This window comes from Macaca fascicularis, chromosome 10 (assembly GCF_037993035.2).
Source record: "Macaca fascicularis isolate 582-1 chromosome 10, T2T-MFA8v1.1".
NCBI classification, from domain to species: Eukaryota; Metazoa; Chordata; class Mammalia; order Primates; family Cercopithecidae; genus Macaca; species Macaca fascicularis.
In genome coordinates this window covers 76795975-76820137 of record NC_088384.1, presented here as the reverse complement: position 1 = coordinate 76820137, position 24163 = coordinate 76795975, and the positions used below count along the sequence as shown (strand labels likewise).

The 24163-nt window shown below is 42.0% G+C and overlaps 1 protein-coding gene across 6 annotated transcripts in view; it reads left to right on the top strand.

The window, feature by feature from the left end:
• The window catches only part of SLX4IP (SLX4 interacting protein), a 204223-nt gene that overhangs the window by 102985 nt on the left and 77075 nt on the right, over positions 1-24163 (top strand). For all 6 annotated transcript variants that reach the window (XR_012419160.1, XM_074004774.1, XM_074004772.1 and 3 more), the window contains exon 3: positions 22965-23054. Coding sequence is in view for 5 of the 6 variants with exons in the window: in XM_074004774.1 (XP_073860875.1) it covers positions 22965-23054 (90 nt within the window). In the remaining variant the exon portion in view is untranslated. The remainder of the gene's footprint in view (positions 1-22964; positions 23055-24163) is intronic.

Sequence of the window (24163 nt, the reverse complement as noted above, 5' to 3'; positions counted from 1 at the left end):
AGCTTATATTTGTGCAGATAAAACAGAGATCCACTTTGAAATGGAGAGAAGTTTAAGGTCAATCACTGGTGGGAAGAAGGTTGTTCAGTGCATGAAACTTTGCAATTCATGTCTTCTTGATGGTCTGATCATCTTATATGAAACATCTCTTTTTGTTGTTGTTGTTGTTGAGACAGAGTCTTGCTCTGTCACCCAGGCTGCAGTGCAGTGGCATGATCTTGGCTCACTGCAACCTCTGCCTCTGGGGCTCAAGTGATTCTCCTGTATCAGCCTCTCGAGTAGCTGGGATTACAGGCGTGCACCACCATGCCTAGCTAATTTTTGTATTTTCGTAGAGAGGGAGTTTTACCATGTTGGCCAGGCTGATCTCAAACTCCTAACCGCAGGTGATCTGCCTGCCTCAGCCTCCCAGAGTGCTGGGATTACAGGTGTGAGCCACCATTCCCGGCCTTTTTTTTTTTTTTTTTTTTTTTTCCTTTGAGGCAGGGTCTGGCTCTGTCATCCAGGCTGGAGTGCAATGGCATGATTTTAACTCACTGCAACCTCCACCTCTTGGGCTCAAGCCATCCTCCCACCTCAGCTTCCAGACTAGCTGGGACTATAGGCACATTCCACCCTGCCTGGCTAATTTTTGTATTTTTGGTGGAGATGGGGTTTTGCCGTTTTACCCAGGCTGGTCTCGAACTCCTGGCCTCAAGTGGTCCTCCTGCCTCTGCCTCCCAAAGTGCTAGGATTATAGGTATGAGCCACTGCATCTAGCCATCTCTTATTTTTTAAAAAATTTTCACCATTAATTTTGTGTTGTCTGATTTTCACATTGCCCTCCCTTTTTCCTTTGGTTATGGGTTCCCAGATCTTCCTCCAGCCTTTTGTTGGGAGAGAGAGTCTGCATGTGGAGCACAGAGTTTTGTCTCAGCTGAGCAGGGTGAGGGTGGTGGGTCACTTCTGCCAGAGCCCCCTTGAACCAACTTTGTGCCTTGGGGGTAGGGGTTAACAGGGCAGAAGCCAAGGTTATGAGAGGATTTGTGAGGCCCTGGGCACCATTGGAACGACACTGGGACCCAGGAAGGAGTGTCGGCCCTGAGTTGGGGAGTGAGCATGTACTCCCTGCCTCCTTCCTTTCTTTCTGCAATATGCTTATCGGGCACCTTCTGTGGGCTAGGCATTGGTAAGCATTAGGGTGTCAATCATCAATAACTAACAAAAATAGATGCAGACCTTATTGTCTCTTGGAGGAAGCTGGCAGTCACATCAATCACACAGAAGCAGGAAAAATTGCAATCTTGAATCATTGTTTCAAAAAGAGGTACATGATGCTGCCTGTAAGATAAAGGGTGGGTTGCCCTGGTCTGGAGCCTTAGAAGGTTTCCATAAAGAAGGAGCCTCGAGTCAAGCCTGAGCCTAGGGAAGGTGGGATAGAAGAAGGGAATGGGGAGCTCCTTCCAGCAGAGCCAAGGTCCTTTCTGCTTTGCCCTGCTCTGTGTTCAGCTCCTGGCACAGGGCTGGCGTCTGGTGTATGCTCAATAAATTAAAAACGAGTGCACGAACAGAGGCCAGCAGGGCTGGAGCAGAGCACAGGGGACAGTGGGTTGGCATGGTGCTGGAGAAGCTGGCAGGGGCCAGACCTCACAGAGGCTTGTAGGTTATCATATACTTGTAGGAGACCACATAGGTTATCATGAAAGGAGACCACATAGGTTGTTATGAAAATCAAGATAGTTTTTAGAGCAAAAGGGGGAGCTATTAATAATTACGCCTGGATAGAGAAGTGTAAAATGCAACTGACTTGGGCGTACTGGGATATGGTCAACCTCTTACCAGCTTCCTAGAATTTTGGTCTTTATTCTGAGAGGAGTGGAAGGCCCCTCCAAAGGTTTTCAGCTGGGATGAGGTTTGGGGTGTGGAGGCAGGGCATGACATGATCACTCTGGCAACAGACTGGTAATAGATTGAAAGTGAGTTGTTGCAGGAGAGAGACCATGGAAGACGGTTACAGAAGGCCCAGCCAGGCTGCAGCAGGTGGTGGCTTGGCCTGGAGGCATGAAAGGGGTTAGAAGTGATGAATTGCAAATGGCTGCTGAGGAAGTGTGGAGGTCTCAGAACTGGATAAGTCGTAGCGCCACTGACTGAGTCAAAACAGGAGGAGGGAGCAGGTTTGGAAAGAACGTGCAGGTTTTGTTTGTTTTTTTGAGACGGAGTCTTGCTCTGTCACCCAAGCTGGAGTGTAGTGGCGCGATCTTGGCTCACTGAAACCACTACCCTCCTGGGTTCAAGCAGTTCTCCTGCCTCAGCCTCCCAAGTAGCTGGGATTACAGGTGTGTGCCAACATGCCCGGCTAATTTTTGTACTTTTAGTAGAGATAGAGTTTCACCATGTTGGCCAGGCTAATCGCAAACTCCTGACCTCAGGTGATCCACCGTCCTCAACCTCCCAATGTACTGGGATTACAGGCATGAGCCACCATGCCTGGCCCAAGAACATGTAGTTTTGTCTAGGGTAAGAGTCAAGGTATGAACTTAAGAGGTTTCATCCTTAGTCTTATGAATTCCTAAACCAGGAGAGAATAATGTAACTACCTGTGTTGCTTGCACGTTCATGCTCCATCGTCACCCCTCCACCCAGGTGTTCACTACTCACATATGCCTGAATTTTATTAGCTAAAAACAAGTTCTTTCCTTCACTAGAGATTAATGTATTTAAAAAGCAAATATTGAGTAAATTTGCATAGAAGATCAAATGGTTTCAGAGGGGCAAGGGTTTTGGAGAATGCTTTGTTTTGAGAAAGCCTGAAGACCCTGAGCTGGAGGCACACTGTTTAGAAAGATGAGCCTGGAAACACTAGTGAGGGAGAAAAGTAAGCAGAAATGGACTCCGGAGACTCCACCAGGAAAGTCTGAAAAGTCAGGGCACTGTGGGTGAACTTGAATCTGAATTTAGAATGGCTCTCACGGTATCTATAATTTGCAAACTTCTTATATACTATTTACATAATAATTCTCCACTCAGAGATCTTTAACACACCTTCTTGTTTTTTGGAATGTGAAGAGTTTTATAGCTAGTATGGACAGAGGAGAGGGTAACTTTAAAATGTGGTGAGTAGGGCTGGGTGCTGATGACATACGCCTGTAATCACAGCATTTTGGGAGACTGAGGCAGGAGGATCGCTTGAGCCCAGAAATTTGTGGACAGCCTGGACAACATAACAAGACCTTGTCTCTTAAAAAAAAAAAAAAAAAAAAAAAAAGATTAAATAAATGTGGTGAGTCGGTTGCAGTGAGCAGTGCTTCTGTGTCATCACTTAGAAATATTGGAACGGTTTAATCTTTCAGTCGCCTGTTAGTTCATGCAAGGAAAAGGAAAGGCAGAGAGCCTTGTTTCTTTGCATGTGTGACACTCAGAAGCCAGCAGTTCTGCAGGCTGTTTCCTAAGGTCTGGCCCCCTTGGCAAACGTTACCTTGGCTGCAGGTAACTTTGTTCTTTGTGAATAATGCCAGCCTGGCCACCGTTGCCCTCTTCTGGTAAGGGGCTAATGCTACAAATGTACTGAGTTTTACAAGGAAGGAAAACTCAAGCTCGTTTTTCACTTTGGTCAACTACGCTATGCCAGCTGGCATAAATCCCTACAATGAAATGAATGTTTGGTTTAAAATGTTGTAATGTATACTCAGACCATGGAACCATGTGAGGGTCTAACCTTATTTACAGTTTTGGCTTTGAGGACTACCTTGGGTATCCATATCATTTCCCACAGTTGGGCCACTTTCTGTTTGGCAAAAAAGATTTCTTTCAGCCTTTTCTCTGCCTATGAAACCCTGTCTGGCTGCTTCATTAGCTAACACATGTGTGAATTTGCATCATTGATAATGGCAGCAAATGCAAGGAATATGGTTTTAATCAAATTTTAGTATCTAATATCTCTGAAGCTTAGGGCACAGAACATTAGAGGCCTGGGATAAACAATTCATATTCAATAGGATTTTAGCGTTTCTTGGTAACATATTTACACAATTTATAATTTAGAGATGAGTTTATGTTACATGGTAAAACGTGAGAATATGTTTTACTACATTGGGAAGGGGCAATGAAGATATGGGGCTACTATGGCAGTTTATGCAGGAACTACTTTAAGGGCAGTCCTTGTTGCCCTACCCAGTGCTTAATTTTTTGTGACCAATCTTTGGTTGGCACTTCCCTTTCCCTTCCCAACTGGGAAGAAGGTAAATACTCCAGTCAACTAAGTGGGCTTTGTGTTTAATGGAACCCACAGTGAATACTTACAAAGAAAACACTATTTCGTGAGACATGTACTTCCTTACTGTAACCCTTTTTAAAATTTAGATTCCTAAGTAATTCATTAGGTTGCAGTTTGGCCCAAAGAGTATCACAGATAAAAGCTAGCTACCATACTCGTTTGGATATTAGGATCTAAAGACATAATGTTAATCTTTTTAAGCTGGATCAATTTGATATTTACCATTCAGTTGATTCATGTAATTTTTCTAGGAATTGAATAGCAACAGGAAATACATCTAATATCATGACCTCCTTATGACATTAATAATACATGAGAAGAATCTTAACGTTTTACCCCTATGCGAATACCCCATACAAATTACCCAAAATAAAAATGGTTAGGTAACAAGGTCTCTCAAGAGAAGGGACAACATGATCATTTAGATTTTGACAAAAGTAATGAGATAGCCTATTTTTAAAATGTTATCTGTTCACAATTCCTGATTTATTTTTTAATTCCTTTCTCCTTGCCTTCATCTCTTCCTTCATTGGTTTAGGCCCTGTTAAAAGCTAACAGTGATGTAAGAATGCTTTACAGAGCTGGGGTAGTTTGTCAGCTGGCCAGGTGATGAATCATGGAATAGAATTCTTTCTATGACCAAATGAAACCCTAATCCCATGAAGAAAGCCCTCATTGACAACTTCTGGCAAGGTAAAGACTAAGAGGACCCTTTCTTTGTTGTTCCGGGCAGCTGGGAGGATGAGCAGCATCCACACTCTTTGGCTGAGTGTTTTGTAGTACCTCTTTGACCCAGGGCCATTTGTCCCTCTTTTTCTTCCTCCTCTTGGCCTTCGATCCCTGCAGATTCTCCAGGGCTAAGTCAGCTGGCTCCATGCAGAAGCTTTTAGACCAGGGTTTCTCTACTTTGGCACTAATGACAATATAGACCAGATGATGCCTTGTGGTGGGAGCTGGCCTGTGCAGTATAGGATGTTTAGCAATATTCCTGGAGTCTACCTATTAGATGCCAGCTGTGACAGTCCTAAATGTTTCCAGACATTGTACACAGGGAGGAGGGGAACAAAATCACCTCCTGATTAAGAATCTAAAATTACAGTTCTAGATTCTTATTGATATGGCCCTTCATCTTTTTCTTTTTTTTTTTTTTTTTTTTTTTTGAGACAGAATCTCGCTGTTGCCCAGGCTGGAGTGCAGTGGTGCCATCTTGGCTCACTGCAACCTCCGCCTCCTAGGTTCAAGCAGTTCTCCTGCCTCGGGCTCCCGAGTAGCTGGGACTACATGTGCATGTTACCATGCCCTGCTAATTTTTTGAATTTTTTGGTAGAGATGTGGTTTCACCATGTTGGCCAGGCTGGTCTCGAACTCCTGACCTCAAGTGATCCACCTGCCATGGCCTCCCAAAGTGTTGGAATTACAGGTGTGAACCACCGCACCAGACCTTCTTCTTTGGCTGTATTATTTTGAGGCAAACTGTATTGTCACATTTCACCAATAGGTGCTGATTTATGGCACACAATGGATTGTGGCCTGGAGGTTTCTTAATTTAAGGAATTAAGGGTGGGGAATAAGTTTCCTGTTGAGGACTAATGCCCAAGGCAGAGTTAATCAGGAGGCACATACCAAAAATAATTTAGTGTCTTTTTATCTCACCAAATAAAAATACTCAGTTCCTTGTTTGTTAAATTAGGAACAGGCACCATAAAACTTTATTTCATAAGAATAATTGTAAAGTTTACACTTGTCACATTAAGGCAGAGGTGATGAAGGAAGGGTACAGGCAGGCAGATGATAGATGAAGGAAAAGTAGAATCTGATTTAGAAAGAAAAAAAGGCATTCAAGGAGGATAGAAAAGAGACTGAAGGAAGAAACATTAGAAGAATTTGAGTGTTTTGGAAATATTGTCTGCTCCTCAAATAGTTGTAGGATTGGCATGAAAATGTATCACTTGCTACCTACCACGTTTTAAAGGGGCTAGAAGATTTATTAGTATTCACAAAGCATGAGTTGCTCTAATTAGTAAATCTGCAGGGAATCCTGTCTAAATAGCAGAATTGGAGTGGAGGGTGACATCTGCAGGTGCAAAGAGGCTCATTATATTTTGGTTTGTTAAAAAAAAAAAAAAAAAAAAAAAGAAGAAAGTGATCATACCAGCAAGGGCAGGTGGGAATCAAGCAGACACCAGAATCTGCCTCCCTATCTCTAATGTGTAAGGAAAAACAAGGTAGTTTTCCGCCTCTCTTTTTCATTTTATGAGTGTGGAAGGTATGGAATTTACTTAAAACAAGGAATAATTATTAAACTGTTCAGAGTATATGTAGTCTCTAGATTTAAGTAGTTGAAGGTAACCATCTCAGCAGTGGGTCTCAGCGCAGCCAGCACATTAGAATTGGGTAGGGAGCTTTTAAAATATACTGATACCCAGGCCCCACCCCGAGAGTCTGATTTGATTTCATTGGCGTAGAATTTGGACACAGTTATTATTTTAAAAGCTCCCCAAGTGATTCTGAGGTGCTGCCAGGGTTGCAAACCACTCTTCTAGGCCAGTGAATCTCGAAGTGTGGTCTGTAGACCAGCAGCATCAGCATCACCTGGAAGTCTGTTAGTAATGCACATTCTCAGTCTCACCCCAGGTTTAAGCCTCACCGTGGGGCTGAGCTTTAGCAATTTGTGCTTCTTTTTCTTTTCTTTTCTTTTTGCTTCTTTTCTTTCTTTACTTCCTTCCTTCCTTCTCTCTTTCTTTCTCTCTCTCTCTTTCTTTCTTTTCTTTTTTTTTTTTTTAACCTAGCCGAGCACAAAGCTAATCAATGTGTGTTTTTAACAAGCCCTCCTGGTGAATCTGATGCTTGCCCAAGTTTGAGAAACACTGTGTCAGGCAATGGGTAGTGGTGTTTTGAAGACACCAAATCCTGAGAATCAAGGGTATGTAATAGTGGATGCTGGCAATATTGCTCTGAAGACAGTGCTATGGCTCTGAGAGTTCATGTGGCTCAGGAGGCTCTTCACTTATCCCAGGAGGATGCCTGGGAGATGTAACTTTCCACTGAGAGCCTTTATAAGGTTTAATTGCTAATGTGTAGGTAGCAGCTGATACTGACTTGTCCCTCCCACTCGTTTCAGCCAAGCTTTCAGCCTCACTCTAAATATTCTTAATTAATGATCTTCGGCTTCTGAAGCCATTTCATCAGTGGTCTCCTGTCCCAGCACGTTTCCCCTTTGAGCATTCCTTGAAGAGGGTGTTATTCCCAGCAGTCAATTAGAAAAGGAAAGTAGAGGTGGCTCTAAACAAGTCCTGTGACCAATTAACGACCTCCCTTTATTCCTCTTTGTAGTTCTCTAAAAATGGGTCAGAAGAAGAAAAACTCAGCTCTCACCAGCAGACCTCGCCTGTGTTTGTCTAACATGCTTCTGTCCCATTTCAATTTCCTGCCTTAGGCATGAATTGGTTGAAGATCCCCTTTGAACTCTTACTCATTCTGTAGAAATTCTCTGTGATGAAAGTAGTCATAGGATTGTTTCCTGAGTTCTAGAAGCAGAGCAGAATAGTGAGGGAAATTCAGCGCCAAACTTTAAGGTTCATTTTCAGCAAAACTAAGGGATTATTTTGCATTGGATGAATTTTGAATTTTGTTTTCTGATTTGATAAAGCTGAGTGAGGGTGAAAGGTGAAGGGAAACAAACTTCTTAGTCCTTTACTTGTCAGTAAGTTTTTATTGCTTCATTTTCTATTTTCAAGGAAAACACCTTTAAAATAAAACAATTCTATTGGATCAGCACCTTCTTTGCTAAAGTTCAAAGAAATTTCCCAGGTTAGTCCCTATCATTCCCTTACATGTAGTCCTTAGGAGCCTTCTGGAATTCCCTGCAGGATGGGATTCCCCTTACATCACTGGGCACTTCCTATTATGAGGTTCCCGATGCTTGCCCTTTGTGGTTTTAGTCTCTCACTAAAATAATAGAACCAGGATTTCTGAACCAGGAGTCACTTTAGGGAAGTGTCTAGGCTGTCCAGTGTGGCAGTGACTAGTTTACATGTAGCAGTTTAAGTTAATAAATTAACTGCTTATTAACCAATTTAATTAGAAACAAAATTTAAAATTCACACCAGCCTCATTTCAGATACTCAATAGCCACATGTAGCTTGAGGCTAAGGTACTGGACATTGTAGATACAGAACATGTGCATCTTCACAGAATGTTATTGGACAGCAGTGGTCAATTTTGTCACCCTTGTTAAACAAGATACTGAGACTGAGAATGATGTTTGTTAACTACTCCCAATTAGTTAATTCCTATTTGTGGACACCGCACACTATGTTTTCTTTTTAAATTTAATCATAACATCTCTGGGAGGGCAGGGATTACTGTCCCCATTGTACAGATAAAGGGATTAAGATTCAGAGAGACTGAGAAACTTGGCTCTGGCTCTGTGGCCAGTGAAGGGGGCAGCCGGTGTTTGCACACATATGTATCTGTATGACTCTGAAGCCATGCTTTGTATGTTACAGTGTCACTAAAAAGTCAACTTCTCAGATTTTTGAGGTCTATAACCCCACATTTTTAGGTGTAAACTAAACAAAAAACCAGGAAACCAGTGGTGCATTGGATGGTTGAAGTAACTAAATCAGTCCAATGCAGCAAGCCAGCAGCAGATCCTTTTCTGTGTAGTTTTCGTTACTCCTCACAGGGAGACCAGTGGCCTATGGTAACAGTGCAATATTGATTCAGTTGCCCATTTTAATGGGCTTTGTGTCAATAGAGTTTTCTGCCCCAGGTTGAGTGGCCAGCACACACCCCCTGCAGCAGATCACTTCCTGTTTGAAAAGCCCTGCTGGTCTGATCGTCTTCCTTAGGTGGAGCCAGTACCTGTCTCCTTATGGTTTCTCTGCTTCATCTGGTTCTGTATCCCTTAAGGCCCTAGAGAACTAAGAAGGATTATTCTTCCACCTTTGAAAGCCCTGTTAATACTATATTATCCTGGCTATTCTTTTTTAGGTTATCATTTTACTTTCTTCAGCTGATGCTCATGACATTTTAAGTGTTGCTGTTATCCTGATTACTCTCATTTGGGTACGTGACAGTTTGTCTCAATTTGAATATTGAGAGTAATTGAGCACTAAATGTATAAAGCCTCATCCTGTCACTTTTCCCGGCCACTGCTGTTAAGGCAGCCTAAGATGAAATTAACATCATTTACAGCCACGACACTGCTGCCTGCTCACAGCACTTACTCTTGACTAAGAATGCCTCCACTTGGGCTGTTAGTTTTTTGGAGCCAAATGTTATATGACCCTTACATATATCCTAGTTACATTCTCTCTAGTTCGTTCCCTCCGAAGCACAGAGGTCCGGTTTTAGGGTTTTGTTTTGTTTGCCAGTCCAGTTTTTGCTACCCCAGATATTCACTATCCTCTTCTGTGCAGTGTCATCCACCTGTTTTGTGGGTATGTCCCCTTTATATTTATCCATGCCAGTGCTGGAAATGCAGACCAAGACCAGGGTGGAGGAAAAAGTTGTTCACCATCCCCATCCAGGTTGCTGTTTGGCGATTAGTGGGTCCTGTGGTTATGGCTGTTTAACTGGTTATGAACCCACCTGTCATTTCATCCACTTCTATTTTTCTGTTGTTTTATTCAGGACTCACTTGTTCATTCATAGATTCATTTCTTTAATATTTATTGAGCTCCTACCATGTGCCAGACCCTTTTGAAGGTAGAACTCTTAGGGTTTGTTAATAGATTGGATGTGCAATATGGGAGAAAGAGAGGCATCAAAAATGACTCCAACGTTTTTGACCTGAACAACTGAAGAATGGAGTTACCATTAGTTACCATGTTTGAGGGTAAACATTAATAGTTTGGTTTTGAACCTGTTAAGTTGTAGGTGTCTATTTGATACCCAAGTGGAGATGCACAGTAGGCAATTGGATATATGCATCTGCAGGCGAGAGGGAGGTCCAGGCTACAGCAAAAAGACTAGGAGCTCTCAGCATGTAAACTGCCCAGTGTCTGAAACCTTGAGACTGATGAGAGTGCAGATGGAGGCAAGGAGAGGTCTAAGGACTGAGCCCTGGACTCTCCAGTGTTTAGAGGCCAAAGTGATGGGACAAGCCAGCAGAGACTGAGAAAGTGTGGCCAATGAGGAGGGAGGAGAACCAGGAAAGCTGACTTGTGGTGTCCCAAGAAATCAAGGAAAGCAGGAAGTGAAAGATCCACTTTGTTAGATGATGCTGAGAGGTAGAGTAGCATGAGGATCATGAACTGGCCATTGGGCTTGGCGACATGCAGATCATTGATAACCGTGACAAAAGGTGTTTTAGTGGAGTAACGTGAATAAAAGGATGTCATGAGGAACTTCATTTGATTCCTGGCTGAGGGTCACGTGTGCTTTGTCAACTGCCTTCACCAGTCATGGCAGCTAAGAATATTGTCAAGGAAGAAAATGAGGTTAGTTTTTCATAACTGGGATTTTCTTCAGGCTCTCCCCTAATAGTCTGTTATGGATTAAATGTATAGCTGTAAAATCCATCTTTGTCTCCTTTTTCAAAAGTGCAGCATCATTTGTGTCTCTCTAGGTTCTCCGTGTAACTCTTGTGCTCCTCCTCATCCCGGTGGTCGTGCCAGGCTCTGGTGCCCTGGGATGGATTCCTCTGAGCCCAGTCATCTGAACTCATTAAAGGATTAAATGCAGTTGTATCTGCTCCTTAATTGTTTGGAGTTCACAGCTCCCTTTCTTTTTCATTTCTGGCCTTTCCTTTCTGTTTCTTCCTAAGGCTCTCCCTTCATCCAGCAGGTAGATTTCTTTTTCCCTTTGGATTTTCATCATCTTTATCATCCTAATTCAGAGGTGAATTTTGAAGATGGTCAGCAAGGCATTATTTTATCTGTGGCTCTCACGCTGGCTACACATCACATTCACCTCTGGAGAATGTTTTTTTGTGACAGGATGTCACTCTAGTTGCCAAGGCTGGAGTGCAGCGGCACAATCTTGGCTCACTGCAGTCTCGACTTCCCAGGCTCAGATGATTCTCCCACCTCAGCCTCCTGAGTAGCTGGGACTACAGGCGCGCACCACCATTCCTGGCTAATTTTTTTATTTTTAGTTGAGATGGGGTTCTGGCATGTTGCCCAGGCTACAGTCGAACTCTTGAACTCAAGCAATCTGTCCACCTTGGCCTTCCAAGGTGCTGCGATTATAGACATGAGCCACCATGCTCAGCCTTGTTTTTTGTTTTTAAATAAACTCATAATTTACACTAAAGGAACTATTTTCTTGTAATTATGATAAAACAGTGATTTTTTTACTTGTGAGTTTTACAGTTAAAATATATTCTGGTGAATATATTTCCTGTTGTATAACAGGGTGAAACTTCATCAGAGTTTTTTTTCTTCCTTTCTATTGTAACCTCAAAAGAAGTTACTGTATTCTACAGAGAATGCTATTAGTATTCTTCCAGGATACAAGGGGGCCTGTAGCAGTGGCTCTTAAACTTCAGCATGTGCCAGAATCACCTAGAGGGCTTGTTAAAACACCAGATCCTGGGCTCCCTCTCTGTAATTGCTGATTGGGTAGGTCTGAGTAAGATCCAAGAATTTGCACATCAAATCAGCTTCAGGAGATGCCTCGGCTGCTGGTACTCTGAGAACCAGTAGTCTAGGCTCGAGGCTCTAGTGGGTAAATATCCCTAAGGCCATACACACAGAGAGCTTTCCTGAACTAGCAGAGCCAGGATGATCAGTGTGACCAAGGGCACAAACAGGCCTAGGATTTGACTTTGTTGGGGCTCTCCAAGGTTCTGGTAACCCTGAGCCCTGAAATAGTAGAAACTTCTCATTCTGAGGTTGTGTTTTAGTTTACAGCCACATACTTCAATGCTGTTTGTCTCCTGTAAAGATCACACTTAGCCCCATCTTTGGCCTGTCAAAGTTGACACCCACTTTGAAAGAGTAAATGTATGACCCCCTTGATACACAGTACTCATTCTGTGACACAGCTGTACATTAAAAAACAAAAAACAAAACAGTACTCATACAATACTAATACCCCAGTAAAAATTAAATGACAGCTGGATTGAGCAGAGAGTACCTGTCATAGCTTTATCTGGCAAGTCTTTTGTTATATTAGAAAGTAGATGAGGGCCGGGCGCGGCGGCTCACGCCTGTAATCCCAGCACTTTGGGAGGCCGAGGCGAGCGGATCACGAGGTCAGGAGATCGAGACCATCCTGGCTAACACGGTGAAACCCCGTCTCTGCTAAAAATACAAAAAATTAGCTGGACGTGGTGGCGGGCGCCTGTAGTCCCAGCTACTCTGGAGGTTGAGACAGGAGAATGGTGTGAACCTGGGAGGCGGAGCTTGCAGTGAGCCAAGATTGTGCCACTGCACTCTAGCCTGGGCGACGAGCAAGACTCCATCTCAAAAAAAAAAAAAAGAAAGAAAGTAGATGAGAAGATTCCAGGGTAAAAATACCACTACGGGGGGATTCCTTAAATTATTTTACCTATAAACAAATAAACAATTCCTCTAAGTCATCCAGAATCCCCAAAGTATTTATCAAAGAAGCTTTGGTTTCACCCACAGAGGTAGGAAAATTATGCTACCTGTCTCTCCTCTTCCTTCCTGCTTCAAGAAATCTCCCTCCAAGACTGGCCACCCTTTAGAACAATCTGCCAACCTAGATGTTGATCACTAGGGGAATATTTACAGGGGTTTTCTTTGACTCATATGTAGTTTGTCATAAATTCCTCTAACTCATAAACTGAAAAGTTTTTCTTTCATGTCAAGATTCTTCACAAATATTAAAGAATATTTTCTAACATGTTAATTCTTAGTTTAAAATCAAAGCCACATTCCAATGCCTCATGATCACACATGTTAGATCAAGTTGTGGACAAAATTTGTGGGCGCTGATATTCCTGTTGTTTCCCATACTCCACTTTCAGATTATAGATGCCATAATTGATCCAGAACATGCTCCTGACCAGCATAAATGTCACTAAATATAAGTGATGCTTGCGTCCCAGCCACTTCGTACCCTCTGAAGTCAGGGGCCTTCCGGACGAGTACATTACAGTTTCTGTCAGGTTATCTTTTCATTTCATGTGCTTTCTTGCAGAAATATGTAAGAGGAGAGTTCATATTTTTACTTGTAATGTGGTATGATTACAAGCCATCTGCTCTTTTTCATAGAAGCAGTGTGTGGCCAGAGTAAAACCGTGCAGAAGAATTATGAGGCATTTATTGACTCTTAATAGGAATAGGTGGAAACCTCTGCCCTACGTATTTGTAAATCTTGTGGAACTGACAGTTCAGAATTCATTTAAAATTCTTTGGAATTTGAGACAAATTCTACCTTTGGAGGAAAAAAATGAGAAAAGCAGCCAGTATTTCTTCCTTGAGCCTTTTGGGTGGCTGGCATGGTGCGGAAGCCTTATGCCCACATTGTGTCATGTCATGCTCAAAATAACCACATCAGGTAGTTTTCATTGCTGTCTCCATTTTTACATTGGAGGAACTTACCCTGCGTCTCAGAGCCACTGAGGCTCAGAGCTAGGATTTGAAGTCAGGTCTGTGCTGAACCAAGCCACTGTTTTACTCATTGCCACACCTGCTGTGTCTGTGCCACTGACCAGTCGACTAAGGGAAGGTACCTGCAGGTTATACTTGAAAGAATCATGTCCTGAAAACCATTAGGGAGGATGTCTAAAGAAATGAAGTCAGTTCTCATCTGAAAACCTATTCCCAAATGTATTCTTCATGCAGTGATGGCTTTGAGAGTTTGTGATTCAGCCTGGATTTCTACCACAGGGTCCCAGGGGCATATGTTAAATTTAAGCAGCCCTTCATAATAACGTGGTTGACCATTGCTTTATTCCAAGCAGTACTTTGCTTCCCATCTCAAATCTTACCCAGGGAGAGTGTGAGCCACCCTGTAGCACTCTGGGTCAAAACACAAAACTCTTTCTTAATAGGATACCAGAGGTGGTTTACTGAAGGACATCACAGCCTCTTACTTGATTTTCTCCTCCTTTTAGAAGCTGCTAAGTCATTTGTTCTGCTTTTCCCTCATCTTTCTCTTTCCTTTGTGTTTTACTCTTTATCTTTGTAGAATCCTTCCTAACCATAGTCATAAATCTGTTGTGGAAAACAAGTGATTGGGAAGTTACACATCCTTGACCTATAGTCAGAGGTTCCACAACAGACACTAAACAGGAGACAGGAGCTCCCTCCCCTCCTGAGTCCTTTTCTCCTCAGACAAGTCACACCTTCCCAAGCAGCCCTTTAACCCAAAAAACTCAAGCTTAAAGAACTAGTCATCCATGTGCAACCAAGGAAGTTCCCTTTAATGGGTCTGGATTCACATTGTCAACCAGGGCTTTGTGCTTGCATCTTGTTCTGCCTGATTGACTGGAAAGTGGAGAAATAGCCATTCCGATTCATGAGTGACAGTAATCTGTGCATACCTGGGGCAACCTTAGTTGTAAACCATGAGCTTGATTCTGTAGTGTTTTTTGTTCTGAGTTCAGGGTGCAGGTGAGAGGGAGGTAATCCCTCCTAGAGAGAGAATAAGCCAGCCACTTAATTTTCATCACTGATGTATGTTTTCATTTAACAAACACTCTTCACAACCATCTGTGTGCCAGACCCAGTACTAGACATTGACAACCCAAAGGTAACAGAAAGCAGCTCCTCCACAAAGGCCACCTGGTAGGTGGCCCATAATGGACTGACAGAGGACAGCATGAGGTGCTAGTCTCAGTTTGGCTCTTTTATAACCTCCACAGGAGGACAGACACTATGTGTGCAAGTAGAATCCAAGTAAATGGTTGCAAACCAAAATGACCAGGAGATGAGATCTTAAAGGGAAGGCATCTTAAAGGCAATTTGGTTCGGTCCACTCATTTTGTATATACAGAAACTGACAGTAGAGAAAGGAGGGTGGTACCACCCCCCCTAAACTGGGGCATCATTAGAAGAGATTCATGGTCTTTGGACTTCCTGTGCTGGGCCATTCTCCCATTAGTCATCAAAGGACTTTCTCCAGGCCTTCTTTGTGTGTTATGATCTCAAATTCAGGCTGTGTCTAATTCTGTCACTGAGATTATGGAGTGTTCCTTGTACCCGATCTCACAAGTATTGCCAGGTTGGCAAGGCACTGCACCAAACAAAACCCAGTCATGATCACCAGTGATCTCCTAAAAGAGAAAGAGTGCTTTTAAATTTCTCAGTGTTTCCAGAACACCAAGGGGTAATAGTGTCTGCCTTTTGGGTTGCTATGAGAATTAAATGCAATAATGTACAGAAAGGGCTTGACACAGTGTCTGGCACACAAGTGCTCCATGAATCTTAACTATTGTTATTGCTCACTTGTTCACCATTAGTAAATTTTTGCAATTGGACTAAATATATAGTGTATTCCAACAGAATGACTCTTTATTCTCCCATCTCCTGACCTGTCTGTGAGTTTATGGAGTATGCCATCCAACAGGTATGCTGGTTCCCTTTCTTAAATGTAAACTACAAGCTTGGATTTCCTGGGCCAGTATTTCACATGAATAACAGGCCAAGGGAATTCAATTGACAGAACACTTGCATTGACTTTTCTTCAGCTTTTAACTATCTGGATAGGGATTCTTAATGTCAGGAGACTTCTCTTCCTACCCTCACAGCTCTACCCCACCTCTCACAGGGTTTATTGCTGTCATCCTCTCCTGCATTCTTTTCTTTCCCCTCCTCACCCTTTCTTCTCCCTAACCACCCCTCCCACCTCGTTCTTTCTAAGGTGGGACTTTCACTGCTTCACTGCACTTGGGTTTCAGCATGGTGCTCTACAGTGGCAACTTGAGTGTCTGAGCTCTCTGTACCTGTGTTGGAATGGAATTAGACAGGGAATCAGGCTGCCCAGGGAAGGGAGCTGCGGGACTCTGTTGAGAATCCCTGGTGCAGTCACCAGGCACTAAGGCATAGGGTGTTTTAGGGCACATGGGGCTGCCATCGCTCACCTAGAGGGGATAGGGGCCAGCTCCCAAATAAAGGGGAGTGGGTTCCAGGCTAGAGAGCCTAAACGTGCTCCCACATGAGGCTGGAAGCGTGTCCTGAGTAGCCTTCCACAGGCGTTAAATTTCCTCAGAATAATGTCTGGCAATGTGGAGTCTCTCAGATCTGGATTTGATTCCTGGGTCTGGCACTCACTGCCTGTGTAATCTTGGACTAGACCTTCCCGAATTCAACTTCCTTATCTATGAAATGCAAATAATCATTGTGCTCCTTCAGCAGAGTGGCAAAGATTTAATTGAATGCTCTGAGTAAAACTTAGCACAGTGCATGGAACATAGGTGCTCTGTAAATGACAATCCATATTTTAAACTGTGATTGTTTAAAAATCACATCACTATAAAATTTTATGCTGTAAGATATATGCAGTTTGTGCTAATATGAAAATATGTAATATGTTTTCTAAAACTTTTTTGTAAAATTTGTACTTCCAGGAAGAAAATTTCCATGTTTTCTGAGGAGGCCTTTAGGAGAAACTCCTTCTAGCTGTAGTATCAGAAATGATTGAGTTATCATCAGCGTGGATTCCTTCTCATCTTCTTGACTCTGATTGGTGCTGTAATTTTCACATTTGTACCCTAGGAATCTGAGAGCCAGATGTTGCAAAGACTTGGGACTATGGTGGGAAGTTCGTGCAGGCCTATCATTGGTTTCATCTTATGTTTTTACCCTTGTTTGCCTTTACTTATTCTCTCCATTTTTAATGTTTGCCTTGTTACTTGAAGCTGCCTTACACCCTCAATGCCAGGTGGGTGTAAAATGCCAATGATGATTTTTATGGCTTCTCAGCAACAGACGCATGTATGTAAGCTGCCTCTGGAAGCCCCGTGGGTGTGGTAGAAACTGCCCACATGCCTTGGGCCTCACCCTTGTCCTTCCTCTCCCTCTCATCCAACCACATCCTCTTACTTCTGTCTTCTGAGTATCCCTCAAATGTGCCCCTTCCCCTTCACCTTGAGATCACCTTGCTTGGGCTCTTATTTGGGTTCCTGCAGTGACTTTGAATCTGTCTGGTTCCAGTGATTTCCCCTTCCCCGCCCATGCTCCACACTCCTACCCAAGTGAGCCCTCCAGCCCACCAGCCACCTCGGTCTGTCCAAGGTCCCTCTGTGGCCTGAGCCTTCCTGCCCCGTTGGCCCCATCTGCCAACAATGCCCTGTTTTTCTGCATTTAGACTCTTTTCCATCTCCAAAGCATGCGAGCTAGTCAGACTGTTTCTCTGCATGGGGCGTTGTTCATTTTTCCTTCTGCACTGCTTGCCCTGTTTGTCAGTACTTGACTGCGACACCACCTTCCCTTCCCTCACCTTCCTCGGGCAGAGCTGTCACTCCACTCCCTCTGGTCCTTGGGTATGTGCCGTGGTCACACATGCCACAGTGCCCAGCTGCTGCCCCTCCCTCTCTGAGGGCCTGGCTAGTGCTCCTGTGAAACTCAGCAGGTGTTTCAGATGATCAATGAGTGCGTGAGAGAATGTGGGGACCTTTCTACATCTCTTAAGAGTTCTGAGGATGCTCCAGAGATGGCTTTGTGGGTGAGAAATGTTAATATTTTCACCCTTATTCTTATATTTAATATAAACACAGAAGACAAGACCTCCCACCTCTGAGGACTTAGAAATAGTGTGAGTTGCACCTCTGGAATTCTTAGGAAAGAGATAGGAAAAATAACCAACATGCTCAGTTGGCAGTGAGTTTCCAGTGAAGTAATCCTAAGATTCTTGTATTCCCATTTCACAAAATATGAAAAATGACTGGTTGTTGTAGGTGATGGAAGAGTTGTTGCTACTTCAGAATAGGGAGAGAGGAAGTTTTCTATGATGTATCAGTGCACTGGGCCAAATAGGAATGGCTTTGTCCCTGGAAAGGGCTTAGAGCTCTCCCTTTGCGGACAAGGCTGTGATTTGCCCAATACTTGGGGCTAACTTGTTCTGTCATTTGTTTTTTCGTTTGTTCTTCCTTTCTTTAAATATTAAGCATTCACCGAGGGCTGGTACTGTGTTGATCACTGGGGATACAGGGTTGGCAGAGGTATAGACCTGTCTCCATGGAGCTTATAGCCTAGGATGGGGGCCTTACCTGGGCCAGTCATTTAATGTAGAAATAAATAATCACATGAAGAATGGGCTGGTCCAGAGCAGGGAAAGAGAAACTTCAGAACACCTTCACAGAGTTGGCCACACTCCTACTAGGGTTCGAGGATGCATAGGAGCTCAACAAGAATGGAAGCAATGAGGCAAGTTGTAATGTAAGCCAAGGATGAAAAAGTCAGGCGCAGGAGACAAAGACGTGGACCTCATTAGAGGCCTGTGACTTGCTGCTCTGAGCTGCAGCAGGAGTGGACTGATCCGATTTGTAGGTTAGAGATTGCCCGGATATGCATTGAGGGTTCATCCAGGACACCGATAGATGTGACTGTAATCTTCCAAGTGGGAGAAGATACGAGCAACAGAGCAAGAGAGAAGTGTGTTTGAGAACTCTCTAAAAAATTAAAATGGACAAGATGCGTGACTGATTCCGGACGGTTAGGGAAAGGGAGGAGTTGGGGGTGACTCCCTGGTTGTTGGCTGCATCCTCTGGGTGGAGGGGATAGAAGCCAGACCAGATCCTGGCTGGGGGACTCGCAGCCCAGTGCATGCGATGTGAAGCTATTCCTAGAAGCCTGTTGATTGCTCAAGAGGTGGCTTGGCCTCTGCAGAGTGACCAGTTCTGGGCGGAGAAAGAAGTGATGGTTACCATGTTGCTCCTCTCAGAAGAAAGCTGGAGAGCTGATCTTCTGAGACTAGAAATAACAGTCTCCTAATTAAGGAGGTGGAGAAAGGGAGGCTGTGCTGCTGGTAGTGTAAGAAGCCTTTTTTTTTTTCACTTCTGTTTTCTCATGAGAGACAAGAAGAAAAGCTTTGAGAGCAGGGAACTTTGGAAAAGGCGGAATACCTCTGCCTAGTGTGGGAGGGAGTTCAGAGAGCTCAGAACTGCAGGCTGCGGAGGGAGAGCCCCCTGCGGGGGAGGGAACTGCCTACCAAACAGTGGATGGAGGTTTCCAGAAACCCCAGGGAAGTCTGATCACCACAGTAAGATTTAACAATTTATTTTTCTAAAAAGAGACATTCTACTCAATCTGTTTATTTTCAAACTTAGATTAGGTTATTTGTGATCAGGATCACAAAATGGTGAGAAACATACCAAATTGGACCTTACTATTAGGTTAATTCTTCAGAAAGCTGCTGTTACAGTATCAATTTAAGTGTCTTAAGCTTAAGATTGCCACCCCTCCCCCCCCTTTTTTTAAAGAATTAGTTTTGCGGTGGTGAGAGGGTTACAAGAAAAAAAAAACAGAATTAGTTTTGCTAATGAAAAGGTAGCAGTGAACTTGGTTTAGATTTAAAAATCAGGAAAGAACAACTGTAGGAACCTGCAATAAAATGTGTTGAGACATATTTTACCACTTTGGAAGGGCTTTTATTCCAGAATCTCTGGAACTTCAATGGGCTTGTGATTGAATTCAGAGGCCAGTGAACTTGCATGGGAAAAAGTTACATCTTTATTGTGACCAAGTTCTAGTAAATTTAGTTTTCCTTTTTATTATGAATGTAGGATTCATAATAAAAATATGAATAATATTAGCAGTATTTGTCACCATTAGAAATTATAGTTCTTTTCATATTGCATTATGGTTGTTTCAGATAATAAAGATACCATTTATGCTTATCACTACTTCAGATTTGTACTAGTGCTAGCTCCATCACTATGTGACAAGACCCAATACCTTAATAAACAAGTGCATACATTCCTATGCCTCAAATTTTTCTTTTGTTAAGACAACTGTACTTCAGTGTAATTGGTTTTCTTGTTAATCCTATGTGTTGTATTTCATGCATTTAAAAATATTATTCCGAGCAAGTTTCATCAGCTTCACAGTTGACTAAATAAGTCCATGGCACATGAAAGGTTAATACTCCGTGGCTAAGATCCTGTAGTTGTGGCATGCGACCTCCACCTGGTGGCAGCATACTCCTTAAAGGTTAAATTCTATAACCAACAGTTGAGAAGAACTTTAAATACTTGAGCGGTTTTCAAACATTTTTTATTACAGCCCACAATAAGAAATAGGCTTTCCATCATAACTGAGTACACATTTACTTACATTTCACAAAACAATTCTTGTTCTTACCATGACACATTGATATTTTGTATTACATTCTAATATTCTCTTCAGTTCTCTTTCATTAAAATAAAATGCTGATTGCAACACACTGAGCTGTAACACACTAAAGTGCACTCTTTTACATCCTAGGAAACCATCTTTCAACATGCTTCACAGTTTATTATCCAGTAAACTTCATTTTGGTCTCCCACACATTTTCAGGAACGTAATACCTGCATTTTAAATAACTGCCAGTAAGTATGAGTGCATTTTACACAGTGTTTAAAAATTGTTTATTATTGATGTATAATTTAAATATAGTGAAAGGAGCTGATTACAGTGTATACATAACATACCCCGTCAAGATACAGAGTATTCTTATCACATACAAACTTCCTTTGTGACAGTTCTCACCCAGTTTTTTATCCCCCTGAGAAATTACTGTTTTGATTCCTTTCATCACACATTGATTTTGCTCTTTTAGAATTATATATAGATGGAACCATACAGTATGTGCTCTTTTGGACTGGCTTCTTTTGCTCAACCTAATGTTTTTGAGATAAATACATGTTGAGTCTGTCGGTAGTGTGGTGAGTAGTGCTCCATTGCATGAATATGGCACAATTTGTTCTCCTGTTGTAGACTTTTGGGTTGTCTTCACTTTGGGTTATTATAAATAAAACTTCCATGAATATTTGCATACAAATCTTTGTGTGCACATATACTTCGTCTCTCTTGGGTAAATACCTGGGGAGGAATCATTGGCTCAATTGATAAGTAAATGTACGTTTAACTACAGGAACTGAGAAACCCATTTGCCAAAGTGGTTAGACCATCTTACATTTCCACTGGGAAAGTATGAGAGTTTGGGTTGCTCCATATCCTTACCAACATTTCATGTTATGTCAGTCTTTTTAATTGTAGTCATTCTGGTGGGTATTGTAGTTGTATCTCTTGGTCATTTTAATTTTAATTTGCCTGATGACTAATGATATTGAACACTTTTTTCATTTTCTTATTAGCCATTCATTGATCCTGTTTGTGAAGTGTCTGTTCAAACTCGGGTTTTTTTGTTTTTGTTTTTTTTGTTTAAATATCAGTTTGTAGGAGTTCTTTACATATTTTGGATACCAGTCCTTTTTGCCAGATACATGTATTTATGAATACATAGATACATTTCTCCCAGTCTGTAACATACCTATTTATTTTATTAATGGTGCTTTTTTGGTTAACAGGAAGTTTTGAAAATTTAACAATTTTACAACAATTTTTCTCAATATTTGGTGCTTTCTGGATCCTAAGAAATCTTTTCCTGTTCCAAAGATCAGGAAGATAGTTTTGGCTTTTTTTGTTTAGGTATGTGATCCATCTCAAATTAAATTTTGTGTATAGCGTGAGGTAGGTGTCAAGTTTCACTTTATATTTACATCTGATGGTCTAACCATTTGTTGAAACTACTTTCCTTTCCCTGTTGATACATAGGACAGAATTAAAAAAAAAAAAAAAAAAACTGTCCAGCCAAGGAAGTGAAAAAACTGAACCTCTGAGTCTCATAAACCAAACCTCTGGGTCTCTCAGACCATCGCCAACCTTGGTGTCCCATTCCTTACCAAATTAGTTTGTTCACAGTTATCTTGTGATTCTCAGAAATTAGTTCACTCATATGTGAAGATTTATAAGGTAACAACTTTTCACAGGGCCTGTAACTGTGCTATCCAGTATGGAACCACTAGCTACATGTAGCTATTTAAATTTAATTTAAATTGTATTAAAAATTTAGCTTATCAGTTACAATAGCCACATTTTGAGTGCTCAGCAGCCACATATGGACACATATGGCTCTCTTACTGAACAGCATATATATAGAATATTTCCATTTTTTTCTACAGTGCTGGACAGCGCTAGCCTATAGAATAAGAACAGAGTCAGGCTTTGTACAGTTTTGTAGCATACTTTAATGAATTTTTGGTTTTGTTTTGTTAACTAGCATTCAGTGTCTATTTTTCTCTTCTTGCTTATTTCTCATTCTTCCATGTTCCTATTTCAATTCTAAAGTGTACAGTCCTAGCCAATCCTTTTGTCCGTCTAAAAATGCAGTATCTTATATCTGTTCTTTGCTGCTTAGAAGAAAGAATTCCCCTGGCTGTGCATGGAATCATTCTTTTGTGGAGCCTACCTAGTACGGACCTGTTTAACTTCTCTCAATGCTTGACGTCTTCCAACTGCTGCCGGGATGCCTGGACATCCCCTTTCAAGGTGCAGCCCAGAGACAGATTATTTTGTCTTTCCTGTCTTGATTAACATTGCATCTCTCCTTAGCATTTCTACTGTAAATGTTAAACTTAGGAAAAGTAGTAGATTATGACCTGTAGCCATGTTCTTTATTAAGAATTCTGTCTAGTAGCGAACTTTGTTGCCATTTCATCATGAGCAACCACATAGGAATTTGTGAGATTTTCTCTCATTGTTTGCTGGGCATGAGCTGCGCAGACACTGACTCTGCCATTAATGTTTTTCAGTGTGGGAATTTTGCTGTCCTCGTGGATCTTCATATCTTGCCGCAAGGTTCAAACAAAGATACAAGCTGGTTTTCTGAACAGAAGAAAGAGGTACAACAAAACTTTCTGCTGTTTAATTGCAAGTAGCTGCTGCTGCTGCTGCTACAAGAAATATTATCTTTTTCCAGCTTTCATTTCTATTGGTGGGGGAAAATGTTGGGTATTTAATTCTTGAAAAACAATTGTATTCCCAATGACAGACACATATGCACGCACTTTTTTTTTTCCTTCAGAAACTGACACATTCATACACTTCATATGATACTCTATTATTTAAGCCAGACATTTTATACCTCTTTGTTTTGGGGGAAGGAGTTCTATATATTAAAAAAGAGAAGAAGAAGAAGTTAAAGTGACTATTTCAGGTAATCAGGGATTTTAACCTGACTGGTTGTGAAGGATAGCCTGATCACCTGAAGCAGGTGTGGCGTTTAACACAAGGCTGAACCTTCACACCCATGTTAAAGCCTCAGCTTTTATTTTCTATCATCCTTGTATTATCATGAGCCTTTGACAAGTGAGGAGATACTTGACCACTTCTCACAGTGGTCAGTCAGGAAAGCCAGCAGTGGGGGGCTTAGCAGAGCGTGATGTTGGACTTCCCTGAGCCTCAGCCTCCTCATCTGAAAGTGAAGGGGTTTGCCTAGATGCCAGATCCACTCCTGGTTCTAAGTTTCAACAATCCCACCCAAGTGCTGCTTGTGGTGGAGGCTTACAAGCTGCACTGAGCTCTCACCATTACTTTGCTTCCTTCTCTGATCCCTGCTCTCCAGAGAGCAAGAGTAACCAGCTTGTGGCTTTTACATACCTTTAAAAATATCATTATCCATGATGTCCATTTATCACAGTTGCTTTTTTAGAGTGAGAAGTAAAAATAAAATGTGTTAAAATATAGTATATGCAGAAGAAACTATTGACAGTGGTGGGGGAAAAAAAAAAGCCACCCTTTTCTGTGATAATTGCTTTTAATCAGCTTTTGGAGATCACCAGAAAAGAGATCCCCACCTCCCAAGAAAGATTTTATAGGATAATACATTTTCATTCAAAGGATAATATTATCAAGACTTTGCTGTCATTATTTTGCAAAGAATACCTGGTGACCTAAAGTTGAGGAAAGGAAGGCACAAGGTTCTGTATGACGGGATTTATCATTCAGGTAA